This window comes from Chiloscyllium plagiosum, chromosome 26 (assembly GCF_004010195.1).
Source record: "Chiloscyllium plagiosum isolate BGI_BamShark_2017 chromosome 26, ASM401019v2, whole genome shotgun sequence".
NCBI classification, from domain to species: domain Eukaryota; kingdom Metazoa; phylum Chordata; class Chondrichthyes; order Orectolobiformes; family Hemiscylliidae; genus Chiloscyllium; species Chiloscyllium plagiosum.
In genome coordinates this window covers 47,489,865-47,510,201 of record NC_057735.1, presented here as the reverse complement: position 1 = coordinate 47,510,201, position 20,337 = coordinate 47,489,865, and the positions used below count along the sequence as shown (strand labels likewise).

Sequence of the window (20,337 nt, the reverse complement as noted above, 5' to 3'; positions counted from 1 at the left end):
TGTATGTGGTTTGTTGGTGGTGAGGGGGGGGGGGGGGTCTGTGTGCGTGAAGGGCGTCTGTGTGTTGTTTTAAATTAAATCGCCAAAATTGCGTAATCTTAAATGAGGGGAATCCCATAGGTCTCAATCGCTTCCTCACCTGGCAACGTTACACCATTCCCAGGTAAGGAAGTGACTCAGGGCAGTGGAATTCCCCTCCTTTTAAAATCAAAACATTACAAAATGTGTTTGTGTACACAATCAGGGCGTGCACGCACATCCCATTCTGTCCACCTCCCAGAAAAAAAACTAGGTTGACTTTTTGGATCGAACAGAAGTTATTAATTTTTTTTAAAGTTACCTGTTCCTTTTCATAACTCCTTAAAGTGCCCATTTTTAATGAGGGTCAGAATTGTTACCCCTATACCTTGCCGGTAGAGAGTGTGGATATGTCACTGTCTGATTCCAATCCTCATCTACAGTTGTGAACTCCAGTTGTGGCTGCCTCCACTCCGGTCAGATCTGGTAGCCTTTAGGTTCCAAACTGTGCAGTGTTGAGAAGCTGTTGGGCCTTACTTGTGTTAAGCGTTACTATTGCATGCTAAGTGGCTTGTGTCTTGTATATGCCAAAAGCAGATGTAAAGAAAGGATGTTGGGTCCCTTGACTTGGTATCTAGTGTAGTAAAGTAGTGTTTTTCAGTTTTTAACATGTGGGGAAGTAGTTGAGTGCAATTCTCAACTCCCAGACTACTGTTTGTTAAATTGCCTGGAAAGTGAATTTTTGTCATATGATCAGTGTCTCAAATTTGCTGTGATGGTTAATACTGTACAATTTGTGTAGAAAGTCATAAATTTAGTTCCTTAATCTGTTTTTGAACTATTAGGGTATCTGCATTCAGTTACATGTCTGTAAATGAGTGTACAGTGGGTAATCATCGGTTGCTCAAGCAAAGGTATTAGTACATTAGATGTTGTGCAGTGCAATTCCACGGGCTGGTGTTTTGGTTAGTTGACCACATAGTTTTCTGTTCATTATTTTCTAGTTTTGGAATTATTTTGATCCAAGGGTAAACTTTTTAATTGATGATAAACTGAAGGTGGCACTAATTGACTTGAATTAAAATGGTTTAGTGAATGTAGGGAACTTCCTGTGGGAAATATAGTAACACTTGGTTACCACATCCTGAGTGTGCTTTGACGCAAGTTATGATTGTCACTTCTGTTACATGGATGACACAGCTTTGTACATTTTCCCATGCATGTACAGCAAACTTTTTTTATTAACAGGCACCTATGGGAGCAGGAGTGTACGAGTTGATAAAGGTCCCTACAGTCCATGTAGAAATGTTAATAGAAACAGTGAAGTGGGTATGCATATCACTACTTTATTTACAGGATAAATCACTTAAATAAAATTGCAACTTTGCCTTAACTAAAAGTTGTTGGCAGAGAACCTTCTTGTTCATACCCCCAGCTGACTCCTGTCATTGCAGAGGTTGTGATGCTACAGTAAATTATAGTAATGGCTTGTATAATCTTTCTCCGTTTGAGAAGGTTCAGAAGGTGCCAGTTAAAGACTAAGCTTCTGGTATCATGTTCTTAAAGTGCAGGTATATTCCAAACACACATCTAACAATTGATAGTAATGTTAAACACTTATTGGGGTGTAGAATTGTCAAATTAGAATTTGTTTTGGATTAGATAACTGACTTGGTATGTAAGTCAGTTCACTGACAGTTGGAACTTTCCATGAAAATACTTCCAAGAAATCAAATGCTAAGACCAATTACACTTAGTGTAATAAGTTGTTGCTCAAACTTGGAAATATTGTGGTTTCTAAAATTTTGGGAAGTCCTTTTCTGAGATGTCTGTTATTTCTGTGGCTGCTGTTATTGGCTTTCTTTATGGTGTAAAGATATCAAGGTAGGTTTCATAAACTACAATTGCTTTTTTTTTAACAAAGTGAAATTGTGCTGATGAGAACAGTCTCTGTTTCTACAATAGTCGTGATTTGGAGATGCTGGTGTTGGACTGGGGTGTACAGAGTTAAAAATCATGCAACACCAGGTTACAGTCCAACAGTTGAATTAAAGCCTGGTGTTGTGATTTTTAACTTTCTACAGATCTGGCAATGTTGCTGAGCATGGATGGGTAGATTAGTTCTAATGTACCAAAAAGCAGCAAGTAATTAAACATCAGAACCTATACTTGAATGGATGGTAGCTTACTGGACAACTCTAGTCTAATAAATTTTGCTAATTTCTCCAAGTTAGTGCAAGATAAAAACTAATTCACACACTACACTTTGATCGTGAAGAGGAGTGGAATTTAAGCCTTCTGGGCCCTGTGCGGCATAATCACAAAATCCTGCTAGAATCTGCCCTGTTAAAGGGTTATGTGATCTGAAGGTAGAGATCATATTGCAAAGTAGTTGCAACTTAATAGCTCGCTGATTTTAGGATTGAGCGTCCTGGAACAAGATCATATTTAGGCACTGTTCCATACTCCATTTTACCTCTTCGTAGATGTCATGGAATATTACAACTTGACGCAGTCTGTCTTGTGAAATCAAACATTTATTGATAGTTATTAGTTATGTTTTATACAATGCTTTATTTGGGGATTATTACACCCAGTGATCACTCATTAAGACCACAGCAGACAAAAATTCCCAACATGTAATTGGGGTGAGTGGAGTGTTCTGAGATTTCACAGCAGTTTTTTAAGATTAGATTAGATTCCCCAGTGTGTGGAAACAGGCCCTTCGGCCCAACAAGTCCACACTGACCCTCCGAAGAGTAACCTACCCAGATGACTAATGCACCTAACATTATGGGCAATTTAACATGGCCAATTCACATAACCTGCACATCTTTGGACTGTGGGGGGGGAAACCAGCGCACATGGCGGAAACTGGCGCAGACATGGAGAATGTGCAAACTCCACACAGTCGCCCGAGGCTGGAATTGAACCTGAGATCCTGATGCTGTGAGGTAGCAGTGCTAACCACTGAACAGTGAAGGGATGGGCTACCAGAACAATTTGATCTCTGGCAGCTGTGGGATTGAATGTAGAATTATTTGTAAGGTGATCATGCTCCTCCTGATTTAGGTAATGTAAGATCTGATTGTTAAGTGAGTTCTGGGTTTACCTGCACTGACTCTTGTATTGCCGATGAGTTGATTATTGAAATATGCTGATGATAAACACTTCCCTTGCAGAAACCAAGCTACACTTTGTGGTAACTGCAGTGTTGTGTGGACTTCTACATCCTCCTTGTTTCTGCATACTTTGAAGAATACCAAGAATATGTCCAACCACCAAATCAGGTAGGTGATTTGTGCTTTAGGAAGCAAAATTTGTCACTTTCATTACCACCAAGTGGTGGAAATGTGCCCTTTTGAGTACTTATTTGTACTTTGTAATTGTGCAAAGGGTAACAAGTGCATGTGTACTTTAGATGGAGTGTAGTTTCACACGAACCTTCACTCTACATGAGTTGATGGCATGCTATGTTTTACTGAACTATTGGAATATTATTCCTATGTGCTCAAGTGCTGCTGGCAGCCAGAAATGCATCTGCAAGAATAGTCATGATTTGGAGATGCCGGTGTTGGACTGGGGTGTACAAAGTTAAAAATCACACAACACCAGGTTATAGTCCAACAGGTTTAATTGGAAGCACACTAGCATTCGGAGCGACGCTCCTTCTTCAGGTGATCGAAGGAGCGTCGCTCCGAAAGCTAGTGTGCTTCCAATTAAACCTGTTGGACTATAACCTAGTGTTGTGATTTTTTAACTCTGCAAGAATAGGTACCTTGAGATTCAAGCCCACTGTTTTCTGAGCATTTTGAATTCTTGAGATCACAGCTGAGTATCTTCATTTGCCCATGCCTTCCAGTAACCTGTCACAGCAGTGAGACTAGTTGGAATTCTTTATTTTCTGGCCCAAGGCACTCCTGATGCCCCTACTTGCACCAGTTAGCAGGATGGTTTGTTGGCATTTGCGTTACTAACAGTATGGATTCAATTCCTACATCAGCTGGGGTTAGTGAAGACACTGTTGTGCTCAACCCCTCACTTTGCCTGAGATGCGGTGACTCTTGAGCTAACTACTGACAATTTAACCCGTGCAGAGCACTCCTATTGTCCTCTGGAACGGTGATTTTGTCCCTACTTGACTCTGTTAAATCGTGCAGACGTATTAAATCTGAGGCCCCCAGGTCTGCCTGTAGTGTGTTAGGTTACAATTTTCCTCTAATCCTCCTTGTTCAAACATTGAGAGCTTTAGATATTTGATACTTGTATATAAAAATACAAGTGTTATTTTAAATATGCAGTTTGCAACTTTAGAACTAACTGTTTGGTTCCTTTTGTTCCAACATTCAGCCTTCCTGCTAAACTCATCAATGGTGGAGCTGCTGGATTGATAGGAGTGACTTGTGTTTTTCCAGTAGACCTGGCCAAGACCCGGCTGCAGAACCAAAGGAATGGGCAGCGTACCTACACTAGCATGTAAGTTAGCTTTGTATTTCAACACCATTCCAATGTGGGCTAGTGATTTACCTTTCAAAGTCCTCTAACAGTTGAAGTAATGTCTTTAACACCAAGCAGCTGTTCAATCTGCTAATATGAATTTTTTAAGAAAAATAGTGTGGAAGTAGTTAAATTGTAATTACTTAAACTGGAGAGTGGAAACCAGTTTCAAATTTTGCCTTTCATTCTTGAATCCTCTCGCAGTTGACCTGAGTTTGAGTTGCTCCTTGTAATAATTATCTTTTGTCTTGTTTAAAGGATGGACTGTCTAATTAAGACTGTGCGTTCTGAAGGATATTTTGGAATGTACAGAGGTAAGAATTATACTTCCATTTTCTGCTCCTCAGCATTAGGACTAGTGTACAGTGATATGTCTATATGTACAGATCAAATATCTATACTGCGGTTCTTTGACTGTGAGCATACTCCAGTTTGTGTAGGTATTCTGTTTTGAGAATGCCATTCTCAGATGTTCAGTTTCCAATAAACAAATTTAAATTTTACTGAAGTTCAATGTCATTTGAATATAGTAGCATTAGCAGTCACCATTCAAATTAAAGTGCTACAAATGTGTAAGATTCTCACCACCTTTCCTGGTGGGTTGACTTCTGTTGGGGGTTCAGCACCACTGCTAGTGTCCCTTCCAAGAAGCCATTTCAATGGCAGACAATATCAGGTGGTTTCCAGAGTGAAGGCTCTGAACTTCCTGCCACTCCTTGGCTTTGGAATGTTGTGTAACTACTTGGGCCACCTGGTATGATGTGATTAGAGCCATAATTCTCATCCAGTGAATTTATCTACAAATCAGTTTAGACATTTTTAATAAAGACCCTGAACATTGTAAAGACTAATTTTGGTTCCGTGGAAATGCCAGGCTGCTTAGCATAATGCTGTTGCTTGTAGCTGATCTACAAGTGCATTGACTTAAATGTTTGAGAACTGTACAGTAATGGGCATGTTTTCAGGAGATTAATGTTCTTAAGCTATTAAATGTAATAGGTTCTGCCTTATCACTACCAAATCCCCACCTGTTGTAACACTAGTCTGATGTCCACTCCTTTTGATCTTTCCTGTGAAGAGGAGACCAATGGCACAGACAGAACTTGTGATCTGGTTGCTTCAACTAGGCAGATTTGAGCTTGAAAGCTCAGTTAATATTCAGCAACCATTTCCTTGGAGTTCATGAATGTTGTGGAGAAAGATGTTGTCGAAGACTGGTGACAGCCCCTTTCTGGGGGTGGAGGTAGGATTGTTTGGAAGAGATGACATTGTAAGATGTTAATTATGTTGAATTGCATATTCCTGGGTACATTAGGCAGAAGTGAGGTTTGTGATGTACAATGTCTTATCATAAAACCAATAATGCAATGTGACTTAGTGTGCGTAGTAAAAGTCTTGTGATCCTCTCTGGACAGATTTGTGAAATAATTGCATTCAAATTATTTGAAAAATAGCCTTTTGTTCTTCAGCTAGTTTTGATTTGAGAAGGGGGTGAAGTAACAAATTTGAATAATGTATGGAATAAGGTCTATTAGATTAGGGAAACTGGGCACTGTCATTGCTATTGGGTTCCTTTCCAGTTTGCTTTTTTAGATTAGATTACATTAGATTAGATTTTTAGATTAGATTAGATTACATTACAGTGTGGAAACAGGCCCTTCGGCCCAACAAGTCCACACTGAACCGCCGAAGCGAACTCACCCATACCCCTACATTTACCCATTACCTAACACTACGGGCAATTTAGTACGGCCAATTCACCTGACCCTGCACATCTTTGGACTGTGGAAGGAAACCGGAGCACCCGGAGGAAACCCACGCAGACACGGGGAGAACGTGCAAACTCCACACAGTCAGTCGCCTGAGGCGGGAAGTGAACCCGGGTCTCTGGCGCTGTGAGGCAACAGTGCTAACCACTGTGCCACCGTGCCGCCGCTTTGTGCAGCCATTTAGTGTCAGGTGAAGTGAATAAGCTGGAACTGGCTGGCAATGGGGTCATAGTTGAGGTAAACTATATTCTGGGGTTTTTGTTGGGTTAACTGATCCGAGCTTGACTTAGACGTTGAGTTAGATTGGGGAATGGGTGTGTTAGAACCTCATCTCCTACTTATAGTGAGCTCTGGTTTTATTCTTTGGCTAAGCAGCTTGCTAGCATTTGATCTTGACTTGTATGTGAATCATAACCATTTGGTTATGGTACCAGAGAGCTTTGCATTTGTGCAAGTTATTGAAAAATAGGCAATGCCTAATGCACTGCCCTTTTGGGAAGCTATTGCTAATGAAGGCCATACATTTCCAGGAATTTAGACCTAGCCTGTGTTCTGCATAGCTGAGGCATTGTCCCTGCAAGCCTACCAGTGGGCCTTGCTCAATTACTCATCTTAAATCTGATTAATGCCACCTCATAGTACACAGTGACTGAGAATTTGGTCTCCTGAAGACATGCCTTATTTGTTGAGGTATTTTCAGTCAAACTCATGAAACCGTGCCCAATGTTGATATTTAAATGGAAATCAAAGGGAGATATTAATGCCGAGTGTCCACTGATTTTTTAAAAAATTGAGGAAATGCTGTTGCTTGTATCTGTTTTTCATGTTACAGACGGTCGCCAAGGATATTGAGGGCTAGCCGATCTGGCGAAGCCACGATGGATCCTATCATTAAATGGTTTACCGTATCATTACTTTTGTAATTAGGATCCATTTTGTTCTTTTTTTCTGTATGTTTTAAATTCTTTGGCAAAGATTCCACTTTGCTGCATCTTCTGTTTTCACATCTGCCGTTCTCCCCTCTCTACTTGCTGTTCAAGGAAACTGTCTACTGTATCTTCACTGAGCCTTACAATTTGCAAAGAAACTCTGTGAAATCGTAGAGATTTTTGCGGCTGTCTAAATGGGCAGCATTTATTGTATTGCCTTGTGCAATGGGGAGGACCGTCAGCTCACAAGTTGAGTGGCCCTACATAGCATCACAAAAATGTACTGTCTTTGTGCACTAATAATTTACCTTGAAATCGGCATCATGCTAAAGGCAGAATATGCAATTATCTTACAATAACAGACATCGTAGCTGAGCCTAAACCGTACCCTTCCACAAATCACAATGTGGATAGTGAATTAGTTCCTCCTTAGTCTGTTCTCAATTGTTGACACCATAATATACCTGAGCACTCTAACCTGGTACAAGTTGCATTTCAGCTTGAGATCCAACTGATCTTTGAGCTATTTCAGGGAACTACAAAACAAAATTGATATAGCTTTCATTGGCAAAATCTGCAACAAGTTAGAGCTGAGAAATGGGCTCCCATTGCCCTGGGCTACATTGTTCTGAATACTGTGTATTCTTTACTGCTGTCAATAGTCACCATACCTGGTGACATTTCAATTGGAATAATTTCCTAATTAGAAATTGGTAGTTTAATGTGATCTTCAAAAAACAAATCAATTTGATTTCATGGAGTCTTCATTGTTTCACCTGTTCTTCACATTCCAGCCTTGGATCCGTCCTTTTGCTGCTGTCAATCACGCTTCAGCTGCAGCTTCATGTAGCAATTGTTTTATCTGCATGCAGTATCGAAATATGTTAAAAATAACTTTGTCCCTTCTGATACTTCTGTCTCTTGCTATCCTCTAGATACATTTACATAATTAATTCAAATGTTGTGTATTATATTTGCATTTCGCAGATGTTCTGCTGTATTCTTTTCAATCCTGAGTAAGCCAACAATAGAGCTTCTGCAGCATTTCAAAAGGAGTATCAACATTTCCAATTTATTAAACAGATGCCTGACCTTTCAGACATCAACCCATCTAGCTCTGTGTAAAATTTTCTGTAGTTCCCATACTGTTGCCGATTTTTGCTCCATTGCTGTATTGATCGGATCAAATTGGATCCCTCAAAACCCCACTGGTTCCTTTGTAAAGTCTCTATTCAAAGCTGTTCAACTGAGGCCAATTGAGTTGGATCCTAGCCTTGTGTTTTTATATTTAATTCCACGGTTTGCAAATGCTGTGACACCTGCAGGGCATGTAGGCCTGAACCTTCTGACTCATGCCCCAAGGCTGCTTGGATGACATAATGGCATTGATCAATTATCAATGCTTGTGTTGGGACCTGATGTGCCCTACTGTCGTCCTCAGTGATCAGACAACTCTGAGCTGTGAGCTTATATAGTTCGTGAAAGAAACTGAATTAGTCATACTTTGTCTGGGGGTAGAGATTATGAAGCTGTTTCTAAATAGGCAGTGCTTACCACAGGTACTCAGCACTTGGAACATTACTCCCCTACCAAAGAACTGCAGGGGGAAGTATTGTAAAACCAGAGCTTCTGCTACACTTGGGATTCCTCTTTATTTACATTTCAAGCTGTGAGTAACTAATACCGATTCCGCAAGACTTTATTATTCTTGACTAACTTTGCTCACCCAGCTAGGTACCAACACATGTTTGCTATGGGAGATATTCTTCCTCTGTTAAACAAGTCCCATTAATGGCAGATGGTCTGATACTTGAAAGACTTGGCTCCACAGGCAGCTACTTGAGAGATTAATCTTTAAAGCTGCTAAAGCATTGTGTTGTGCTGAAACCAGGAGAGAAAAAATTGAATATTAGTATAATCTGTGAATGGAAACCACATTAATCTTTAGAAAATAAAACTCAATTTTTTTTGACAGGTGCTGCTGTGAACCTGACATTGGTAACACCTGAGAAGGCCATTAAACTTGCTGCAAATGACTTTTTCCGTCAATGTTTGTCAAAAAATGGGTATGTTTTATCATAAATCGAAGTTCACAGGTTAGCTATGTTAAATTGCAAAAAAAAATTTGGCTTGCTTCCTAATTTTGATTTCTAAGGTGAGGAGAGACATTTAAAAATATGGAGGCAAAATTGGTTTACACAGGGTGGGGTTCACATGTGACATGAACACGCAGAGGTACTTATGGATGTGGGTACAATTACGACATTTAGGATAAGTGTTTACATTGGAAAAGACATGGAAGATATAACATGTAGGGAAACGGATGGTGACCTCTTGAAAAATATCCATATTACAGAGGAAGTGCTGGGTGTCTCGAACACAAGTGGATACATCCCCAGGACTTGATCAGGTGTACCCTAGAACTCTGGGAAGCTAGGGAAGTGATTGCTGGACCCCTTGCTAAGATATCTGTATCATCAATAGTCACAGATGAGATGCTGGAAGACTGGAGGTTGGCTAAGGGAGGTAAGGGCAAGCCAGGGAACTATACGCCAGAGAGTCTGACATCAGTGGGCAAGTTGTTGAGGGAATCTGGAGAGACAAAACAAGTTGGACTGGAGGTCTGTTTCCATGCTGTATGTCCCTGACTTGTACTTGAATAAGTATGTGAATAGGACAGATTTGGAGGGATACTGGCCAATAGCAGGCAGGGGGGATGAGGTTACTTTGGGATTATGTTCAGCATTAGTTGGGCTGAAGGTTGTGTTTCCATTTGTATAACTCTAAAGTTACTTTGTCAACCTGTACATTATAGCATTACATTTAACTGTTCTCTAAGTGGGTCTTTGTGTACCACCTTGCAAAGGCTTTGATGTTCTTAACAAAGTTGTAGAGCTTTTTATTTAAGAATCTTATGTATGAAATGCCTTTACATTTGAGGTTTTTTGTCAATACAAAAGTGCTGTTCAATTAGTGATGTGTATGGCATCTTGGTTTGCATGGCTGTTTGAATGTGTATCTGTTTGTTTTTCAGTAAAGGCTTAAATGTGTTCAAAGAAATGCTGGCAGGTTGTGGGGCAGGAATCTGTCAGGTTATTGTCACTACTCCTATGGAGATGCTGAAAATCCAGCTCCAAGATGCTGGCAGATTAGGTAACTTGTCAATTTACTCATACTTTACCAGTACTTCCCACAATGTGGATTGCATTAGTCAGTGAGGATACTAAATTTTTGTTTTCTACAGCAGCTCAGCAGCGATTGATTTTGCCTTCGAGCTCGTCCACTAAAGTTGTTGCCACCAACCCAGTACTGAGTCGGGCCTATAATGTTGGCCCTGCTGTTACCAAGCCAATCTCTGCTACCCAGATTGCCAAAGATTTATTCTACTCTCAAGGGTTCAGAGGGCTCTACAAAGGATTAGGAGCCACTATACTGAGGTAAATTACTTGTATGCATGTAATGTTACTAATGTATTTACACTCTTTCTCCCATAGTAGATTGGGAAATGAAAATCACTGCTGAGATTTTATTAATGTGCAAAAACAGTGATATTAGAATAGCAGATTATTTAGTCTCCTTCACATTTTAATGTTGAGATTGAAAATGCTCTCAAATCTATCCATATTTGGCAAGACAAATGATCATTGCCAGGAAATTTTACACATCCAGCTTGTGATTTCTCCCTCCTTCAGTTGGGAGGTTGACTATATTTTAAGGTGCCTGGATCCTTAATGGTTTCTTGCAAATTCCTCCGTTTTTGAATGGTTAGGATGTTGAATGTAATGTGCTATGTACTGTAATCTTGCAGGTGATCAGCAGCAGTAATAGTCTTACCAATTTTTGTACAAATGTGCTCGATATTAATTTAATCATTCTTTTTATGAACAGGGATGTTCCATTCTCTGTCATCTACTTCCCATTGTTTGCCAATTTGAATAAACTTGGACAAAATTCATTGGATGGGAAAGCTTCCTTCTTCCATTCATTTTTATCAGGATGTGTTGCTGGTTCTGTTGCTGCTGTAGCTGTCAACCCATGTGATGGTAGGTATCTGCTGTTGAACTTAACAAACTTTGTCTAGCTGAATGGATGGCAGAAGTTGAACTTGTTGGGATAACTTTACTGTACCAATTGGATTATAGATTAGCGTATGCTGTTTTGGGAGCTGTCAAACAATTGGCACCAAGAATACTGTGAACTTTGCCCTGTACAGGCTATTGATGTTATTTGTAATATCACAATTATTGAGCAACTTCAAATCTTCCCTTTGTGCAACAACAGTGACTACATTTTCCCAAATGTGCATTAGCTGGAAAGAGCTTTGGAGGCATGTAGGGGTCATGGGATGCTAGATAAATGCACCTGCAGGTTGTTCTGATATAATGTGCACTTAATGTGAATTAGCCAAAGTATGATTGACTAATTGGGATACTGTTTCTATAGTGTGACCTTGTAAAGTGTGTATTGGTTGGGATTCTGGCCCCATGAATTTAAATGGTGCTGCTGTTATGTGATTTTCTTAATATTGGGTTGTCTGAGAATGGTACTTCTGCATTGAAGCTGAACTGACTATGGGAATAAATTAAGACTAGACCAATGCAAGTAGAATTAACTTTAGACAAGCTTTATGAAATGACTAACCTGTTGGTTGCATAAAACAAATTTGATTTCGGGAGAGTAAAATTTTACTCCGGCTCCTAAGCAAAATAAACGATTACATTGGTCTATACAAACTATTGGTTATTGACCTGGAATCTTGTGTTTGAATCTGTTTATTCCATATTTAGCATTCTGTTTGCAATTTGGTTGTGGTTTCCAATTCAATAACTTTAAAAATAAATGCAGCACTTGGTGATAATAGCGCAGTGCCTCCTGTCTGTTAGATATTTGCCACCTCTCCCTAGGTTCATTTATTTTAGCTAGAGGTTCTACAGAAAGTTAAAGCAGAACAACGTTAAAGACAGTTCAATATTTCCCCTGTTCCTGAAACCCAATGATTTTCATGAAGCCAACAGGAATTTGATTTAAGCTGTTATTATAAAAATGTTGAATCCAACTGCTGACAGTAAATTGATGTATTTTCATTTTTAGTGATCAAAACACGATTTCAGTCACTACATAAAGGAGCAAATGAAGAAACCTACAGTGGAATTGTTGACTGTGCAAGGTGAGCAATATCACATGAGCATGTTTGAGGAAGAGATTTTCTTTCGATTAGAAAGCAGAATTCCACCCCAACTGGGTCTGGTTCCTGATGAGCTGAGCTGCGTGCATCCTAGAAACCAGAAGTTTTAGTATTAACAGGAGCTTAAAGCATTATTCAGGTTTTGGGTCACTAGGGTAATATTTTTGATTTTAGCATGTTTGTCATAATTTGTGGAAATTAATTCTATCCTGTCCCTTACAGGAAAATCTGGGTGAATGAGGGTCCTTCTGCATTTCTGAAAGGATCTGTCTGCCGAGCACTAGTCATTGCACCACTCTTTGGCATTGTACAGATGGTTTACTTTGTAGGAGTAGGAGAATTCGTCTTGGGATTTTCGCGGTTTGAGGTGTACTAATTACATCCATTCCTGAAGGACTGACCACATTAGACTGTATTCTGGAAAATGCCAAACAAGGAACCAAGAGCCTAATGCAGCTGCTGGAAGGTTCACTCATTTTTACCTTTTGTTCATATCCTGAAGTGGTTGTGAATATGGGAATACTGTTTGAAGGATAAAAGATATTGGTCACCCATCTCCTTAAGCTAGCTGAACAATTTTTGAGACTGTTGAGTTCTGGGAAGTTAATTGTAAAACCTTAAACTAAAGGGGCCAAACTTGCATTTCCCTCCAACTCCTCAGTCACTTTTCTTGGGTTTGTGAAGAATTGGAACAAAAATTACTTAACATTTTTATATATTTACACATTGGTCAAAGTCAATCTCAATTTTGAGGTTGAAGACCCTTTTAAAAGATGTTTGGGGAAACGAAAACTCCAGATAAAGTCACTAGTGATTTAATTTCACAATAAGAACATCTGATTGGACTTTAGTTATGTACTGGAGGATAAATATGTGAAATGTTTTTCAGTGACTTGAATATCTTCTGGATCAAGAATTCTACCACTTTTTTGAAATACTTGAACCAAACAGTTTTGTTGTTTAGCTATACAGAATTCAGTATCAACATTGCACATGATTCTGCTGTTACTCCTAAGATTACCACTTTGATGTGTTAAGATATTTGCAAGGGCAGATTGCAGACCAACCAAGATGCTGAATAGTAAGTTTATGGCAGAGGACCATCTGCTGTAGAGCATTTCATTCTCACTGGTACTATTGTAGCAAAATGCCCATGTTGAGGTCTCAAATGAGAGACTGGATTCTCAACAATTTAGGATCCCATGGGCACTTATCTTGCCAACTGGCATTCACTTCATGGAGGAAGAGAGCAATGTCACACTTTTGACATTTTAACTTTTGTAAGTGTAACTGATTCTTGTCTCTAGTGTTTTGCTGTAATAAATGTCATGATACAAAGTGCCTCTGGTTAATGTTTAACTAATGCCTTCTGTGCCATTGAATTGGTTTACATGAAGTAGTGAACTGATACTGGGTCAAACACTTTCAACTGTTTGCAATGACATATTTAAATGAAACTGTATACAAACAGATTCAAATGGAACTGTGACAATAAACTTTTTTATAACCCTACTTTGTCTGTTTCACTACATTGTCCTGCAGTCTGTGTAGACATGGTAAATATTGGTGATGTGATAATCATGCTGTTCCTTCCCTCATTTGTTTGTATGAATTGCCGCCCCCCCCCTCAGTTTTATTCCATAGGTGGAGTTCACCCTTCCATTCCCCCCATCTGGTTTCTGTTATTACTACAGGTCACTTAATTGATGCAACTTTATTGCTGTTCCTATTGTTGCTTTAAGTCTGTTGTTCCAAATTTGGGTTGTGGAGCAAGCATTCCTACTCACTGCACACGGTGAGGCCCACTCATCAGTTTGAGAAGTACTAGAAACCAGTCTGATCTGATTTCCTTTCTCCTGCATTCTGTCCAGATTACAGATTACATTACAGATTACATTACAGTGTGGAAACAGGCCCTTCGACCCAACAAGTCCACACTGACCCGCCGAAGCGAACCCACCCATACCCCTACATTTACCCCTTACCTAACACTACGGGCAATTTAGTATTGCCAATTCACCTGACCCTGCACATCTTTGGACTGTGGGAGGAAACCGGAGCACCCAGAGGAAACCCACGCAGACACAGGGAGAACGTGCAAACTCCACACAGTCAGTAGCCTGAGGCGGGAATTGAACCCGGGTCTCCGGCGCTGTGAGGCAGCAGTGCTAACCACTGTGCCACCGTGCCGCCCACCAATTAATTGGCTGTTGTAATCAAGATTTTTTACCTTTTTGAATAACTTTCTTGGAAACTTTTAGTTGCTCCAGGTTTTTACAGTTTGTCCTTCTGTCTGTTAGCAGATGCAGCATAATGCACTGACTCGTATAACCCGTCCACCTAATGAGTGGCTTTGTGACCTATCAAATCTACACATTGCTGTCCCTCCAATCCCATAGCCTTCAGTTTTGCTAATGTTTATTCTTTTGTACTTCCAGCAAGTGTTTGACCCAGGTCAAACACACTGAATTTTTATAAGTTAATGAACATTGAAAGCAATGCTACTGTACTTTGCCAGAGCAGTATTAGTGTAATTGAACACCTGCAGAGAATGAGCCAAAATGTGGTGGAGGTATTTCTGCCGTATTTGGTTTCAGTTTGGGACAGCTGTTTCAATACATGAACTGCATCAACTATTTAGGTAGATTTAATTTTAGACTAACGGGTCTCATTGAAGGAAGATTCCGCAAACTTGCATAAAACAAATCTATTTCATGATTCAATCTTGTGACAAGGTTCATTCTAATAGTAACTAGAACTAAACTTCTAAATGCTTTTATTTCCTTTTTAGTACTTTTGGGTGTACTTAAAGGTTGGAGTGTATCTGGGGGTTTAACATCCCACCCGACATATTAAAAAAAATCCTGAATTCTTTACTCTCCTCTTGTGCTGAATATCTAAGTTATCAAATAAAGTACAAATCCAAATTTAACCTGCATGCTAAATATTATGAATAACGGTCTTAAAGTAGTCAAATGTTCAGACTGTAGATTAGAACAAATCAAAATCTTAGCTATGTAGTTCAGATGCTCTTATATGGAAGACAATGGGTTAACCAGAGAACAGGTTTATGTAGTATAATCTAAGTCTTTAGCAGTTTAGGAATTTGACTAGGGATATCTGTCATGAGCTGTACAATCCATTCCTTGAAGTTAAGCCAGGAACACAGTTAAACTTTATATTGCTTACAGTTGCATCAGCTTGTCAAATGAGAATTTGAATGTCTGTTCCCTTTTTTGTGCCTGATGACTCCACTAACCATAGCTAAAGTCTAGAACATATCTATACTTAATAATTTAACTAGACTGAAAGGAAAACTAATTTCAAAAGGAGTTTGCTATTTTTGTATGTACAAGGTACCTAGCTTCACTCTTGTAATCGTGCATTTAAGCTCTGTAAATGAGCAATTTAGAGCAAGCCTAATCCACCATTCAATAAGATTGAGACTGATCTGGTCATTCCACATCCCTGCCACCCCTTCACTGAGCAAGAATCTATCCAGATTTGCATTAAAATATTCAAGAACATGGTTTTCATTGCCTTTTGAGAAAGTGGTGGAAAGAGCAGAGAATTTCTCTGGAAGGAGTAAGTTTTTGTTTTTAAATAGTAGACCCTAGTTTTAGTGTCTCAAGCTTAAATATCCTTCAGCCTTACTGTATTGAACACGTTCAAGTTCTGTTCACTTTTCTAAAAACTGATACAAGTCGAGCCTGTCCATCCTTAAAGCTTCCCCCAGAATTTCAGGTCTTGTGAACTCCTGCATCTGATACATTCCCATCCTTTAAGAAAGATGACCAATATTGTAAATGGCACTGCAGATGTGGTCTCCTCGATACAACTGAAGTATCATCTCTACTTTATTCTCTTTTCAATAAATTATAACTTTTCTAAAGACCTTGGAGTGCAGGTTCATAGCTCCTTGAAAGTGGAGTCACAGGTAGATAGGATAGTGAAGAAGGCGTTTGGTTTGCTTTCCTTTATTAGTCAGAGTATTGAGTACAGGAGTTGGGAGGTCATGTTGCAGCTGTACAGGACATTGGTTAGGCCACTGTTGGAATATTGGGTACAATTGTCTCCTTATCGGAACGATGTTGTGAAACTTGAAAGGGTTCAGAAAAGATTTACATGGGTGTTGCCAGGGTTGGAAGATTTGAGCTATAGGGAGAGGCTGAACAGGCTGGGGCTGTTTTCCCTGGAGTGTCAGGGGCTGAGGGGTGACCTTTTATAGAGGTTCACAAAATTATGTGGGGATTGGATAGGTAAAATAGACAAAGTCCAGAACTAGTGGGCAATGGTTTAGGGTGAGAGGGGATAGATGAGACCCAAGAGGCAACTTTTTCATGCAGAGGGTGGTACATGTATGGAATAAGCTGCCAGAGGATGTGGTGGAGGCTGTTACGATTGCAACATTTAAGAGGCATTTGGGTGGATATATGATTAGGAAGGGTTTGGAGGGATATGGGCCGGGTGCTGGCAGGTGGGACTAGATTGGGTTGGGATATCTGGTTGGCATGGACAGGTTGGACTCCAGGGTCTGTTTCTATGCTGTACATCTGACTTGCTGAACTGGTGTATAAATGTTTTGATTCATGTACTGGGATACCTAGATCCCACTTCACCTGAGCTCTGCTATCTCAATTTGAGTACTCATGCCTACCAAATGAATAATTTTATATACATTTGCTCAGAACTGGAAGGTTAGTTTTCAGATGCTTCATTATTATTAGGTAATATCCGTGAGTCTCTGAAGCACTAGTGTTATGTCCTGCTTTCAATTTGTTTAGGTTTCCATGGTGATGTCATTTCCTGTGGTGACACAATTTCCTGTTGTTTTTTCCTCCCAGTGATAGATGGAATCCATGTCAGGGTGTGTTGATAGAGTTCAGGTTGGAATGCCATGCTTCTAGGAATTCTTGTGCGTGTTTGTGTCTGTTTGGCATGTCCTCGGATGGTTGTGTTGTCCCAGTCAAAGTAGGGTCCTTCCTCATCTGTATGTAAGAGTATTATCACTGGTATCCTTACATAGCGATAAAGGAAAAGAACAGGAGATAACACAGGAAATGGCATCACCAACCCAAGGAAACCTAGACACAAATAGAAAGCAGGATAACACCCGTGCTTCACCAGAGACTCACTGACGTTACCTAATATGATGAAATGTCTGAAAATGAACCTTCCAGCTTATTGAAGCCATTTCTCATGGCTAATCCACCTAGCCTACACTTCCCTGGACACTATGGGTAATTTAGCATAGGCAGTTCACCTAACCAGCACATTGGATTGCAGGAGGAAACCAAATCACCGTGACGAATCCCACACACCATTGCCTGAGGTTGGGATAGTGGCTGTGTACCTGGTGCTGAGGTAGCAGTGCGGACCACCATGCCGCCCTATTCATTTATGTGCATTTCAAAAAATTGAGGACTTGGCAATGATCCCTTTGGTACAATACTTGTTACATTTTTACCCTTTTTACACTGCATAGGTATGGTGTAACAGCCCTGGAAATTATATTTGCCTATTAAAGACCAGACTGGGATCACTGGGAGTGGAGTGGTTCAAACACGCTGCTGAACTGATATCGCTGTGCCTATGCAGAAGGAGGCAGCTCTGAGGAGGAGTCAAAAATAGGGAGTAACTTCCTTGAACAAAAGCAGTCTGTAATTGGAGAGTGTGAGGTCATGAATGAGTAGATGATTAGGTTTCTTATTTCAAGTTCAGGGGACACGTCTGAAGTTTATTTTAGTAAGCTTAGGTCATTGTCTATTTAATAGGGGCATGATATTTCTGCAGGCATAGGCATGAACCTAGGTGTTGTGCTGTTTCCATAGTACCAGAGTCCCTGCTGGCACTGAGTGGCTGAAGATCAGAGGCTATGGTTCATATGGGGACCACCAACACCATCAGGAAATAGATTGTGGATCTGCTTTCAGACATTGGCAAAATATGAAAAGTGAGACTTGAAAGCAGGGGAAGATGTCTAAGTGCCGGGAAGAGGGAGAGCTGCTGATGCACACCAATGAGAACTGTGGGAGGCAGGTTGGATCATTTCGGCCATGCCCTCAGTTTAATAAAATGGATGGATTTAACACTGCCTCACAGCTGTTTACTTGCACAGAGTTCAGTGACAGCCATTGCCAGCTCAGAGCTCCCAACCTCAAACATGAGAGTTAGCTTTTACTGTCATATGTACTCCGATACGGGGATACAGGAGTCTGTGCAGAGTATGCCATGTCACAAGGTACATCGGTTCAAAACCTGAGGCAAAGAGTAGAAATAGAAATAAGATCAATGTTACAGTTCTTCTCAGTATAAAGTTATAAATAAGAAATAAAATATTCTCTCCTCCCTCTGTACTGGGCTGGATCTCTCTCCCCTCACTAGGCTCGATCTGTCCTCACACTCTGCTTGATCTTGCGACACATTTGGCTTGATTTCTCCCCTCACTGGGCTCACTCCCCATGCTGGGCTCACTCCCCATGCTGGGCTCCATCTCACTCCCTGTGCTGGGCTCCATCGCACTCCCCGTGCTGGGCTCCATCTCAGTCTCCATGCTGGGTTTGATCTCATGCCTCATGCTGGCCTCGATCTCACTCCTCATGCTGGCCTCGATCTCACTCCTCATGCTGGACTCCATCTCACTCCCGTGCTGGGTCTGATCTCACTCCCGTCACTGGCCTCAATCTCACTCCCCGAGCTGGGCTTGATCTCTCTCTCTCTCTCTTTCTCTCTCTCTCTCTCTATCTCTCTGTAACTCTCTCTAACTCTCTCTCTGCGCTAGTCAGTACACTTGGTTCACATTCCCACTTGGAGATTACAATCCCATTTTGGGAAGCCCTACTTTTAACTGGAGCGGTCTCTGATGACACCTGCTGTCATGTGCAAGTCAATACAGATGAGTCTGCGGCTGGGAGATGGTGCTGGTGGAACGGATGTAGGTTCCTGGTAGTTCTGGGCAAGTTGGGATCTTTGTTAGATGGGTAGGACCAACCCAGGCCACCTGCTCCCCCTGTTGGAGAGGTTTTAAACAAGTTTCACAGGGAAATGGGAATCTGAAATTAGATTCAAAGAAAAAAGAAACAAATATGGAAATAAAATTTGGAAAATTACTCAACAGGTAGAGGAGGCGGGGAAACCAAATAGTAAAATCCACAGCAAGGTAATTTTTTTAAATTCCTTCATGGGATGAGGGTATTGCTGTCTAGGCCAGCATTTATTGCTCATCACTAATTGTTAAGAGTCAACCATATCGCAGTGGGTCTGGAGTCACATGGAGGCTAGACCAGGCAGTTTCCTTCCCTAAAGGACATTAATGAACCAGGTGGAGTTTTCCAACAATTGACAGTGGATTCATGGTCATCATTAACTCCGAATTCCAGACTTTTATTGAATTCAAATTCCATCCACCACCTGCTGTGATGGGATTCAAACCTGGGTCCCCAGACCATGACCTGGGTCTCTGGATTAGCAGCCCAGTGATAATACAACGACACCATTGCTTCCCCGATCAATGATTGACATATACCTCAATCTAAGGAGTTTAATGAATAACAGAGATGGACTGAGGCACAGATCGACTTAGAAGTATAATGTGGCTGAAAGAAGAGGCAAGTCCATATCCTAGGCGACAGAGTTTTCAGGATGGAGAGATGGATAATCCACAAACACATTAGGAACAAGAGTAGAGCATTCAGCTCCTTAAGCCTGATCCGCCATTCAATAAGATCATGGCTGACAGAATCCCTACAGTGTGGAAGCAGGCCCTTCGACCCATTGAATCTACCCTGACTCTCTGAGGAGCATCTCATCCTGACCACCCCATCACTCTGCATTTCCCATAGCTAACCCAACTACCTTGCACATCCCTGGACACTACGGGCAATTTAGGACAGTTGGAGGAAACCCACACATCACAGAGAGAATGTGCAAACTCCCCATA

General features: G+C 40.7%; 1 protein-coding gene across 2 annotated transcripts in view; it reads left to right on the top strand.

Moving 5' to 3' along the window:
• The window catches only part of LOC122563323 (mitochondrial glutamate carrier 1-like), an 18,200-nt gene extending 4,290 nt beyond the window's left edge, over nucleotides 1-13,910 (top strand). The window contains exons 2-10 of one of the 2 annotated variants that reach the window (XM_043717056.1): nucleotides 3,201-3,308; nucleotides 4,369-4,494; nucleotides 4,774-4,829; nucleotides 9,189-9,279; nucleotides 10,248-10,366; nucleotides 10,461-10,650; nucleotides 11,102-11,256; nucleotides 12,305-12,380; nucleotides 12,621-13,910. In XM_043717056.1, coding sequence (XP_043572991.1) covers nucleotides 3,289-3,308; nucleotides 4,369-4,494; nucleotides 4,774-4,829; nucleotides 9,189-9,279; nucleotides 10,248-10,366; nucleotides 10,461-10,650; nucleotides 11,102-11,256; nucleotides 12,305-12,380; nucleotides 12,621-12,774 — 987 coding nt within the window. In that variant the 5' untranslated portion in view covers nucleotides 3,201-3,288 and the 3' untranslated portion in view covers nucleotides 12,775-13,910. Of the gene's footprint in view, nucleotides 1-3,200; nucleotides 3,309-4,368; nucleotides 4,495-4,773; nucleotides 4,830-9,188; nucleotides 9,280-10,247; nucleotides 10,367-10,457; nucleotides 10,651-11,101; nucleotides 11,257-12,304; nucleotides 12,381-12,620 lie in introns of both variants that reach the window. The other variant, XM_043717055.1, reaches the window with a different exon arrangement.
• Nucleotides 13,911-20,337: the final 6,427 nt, after the last annotated feature.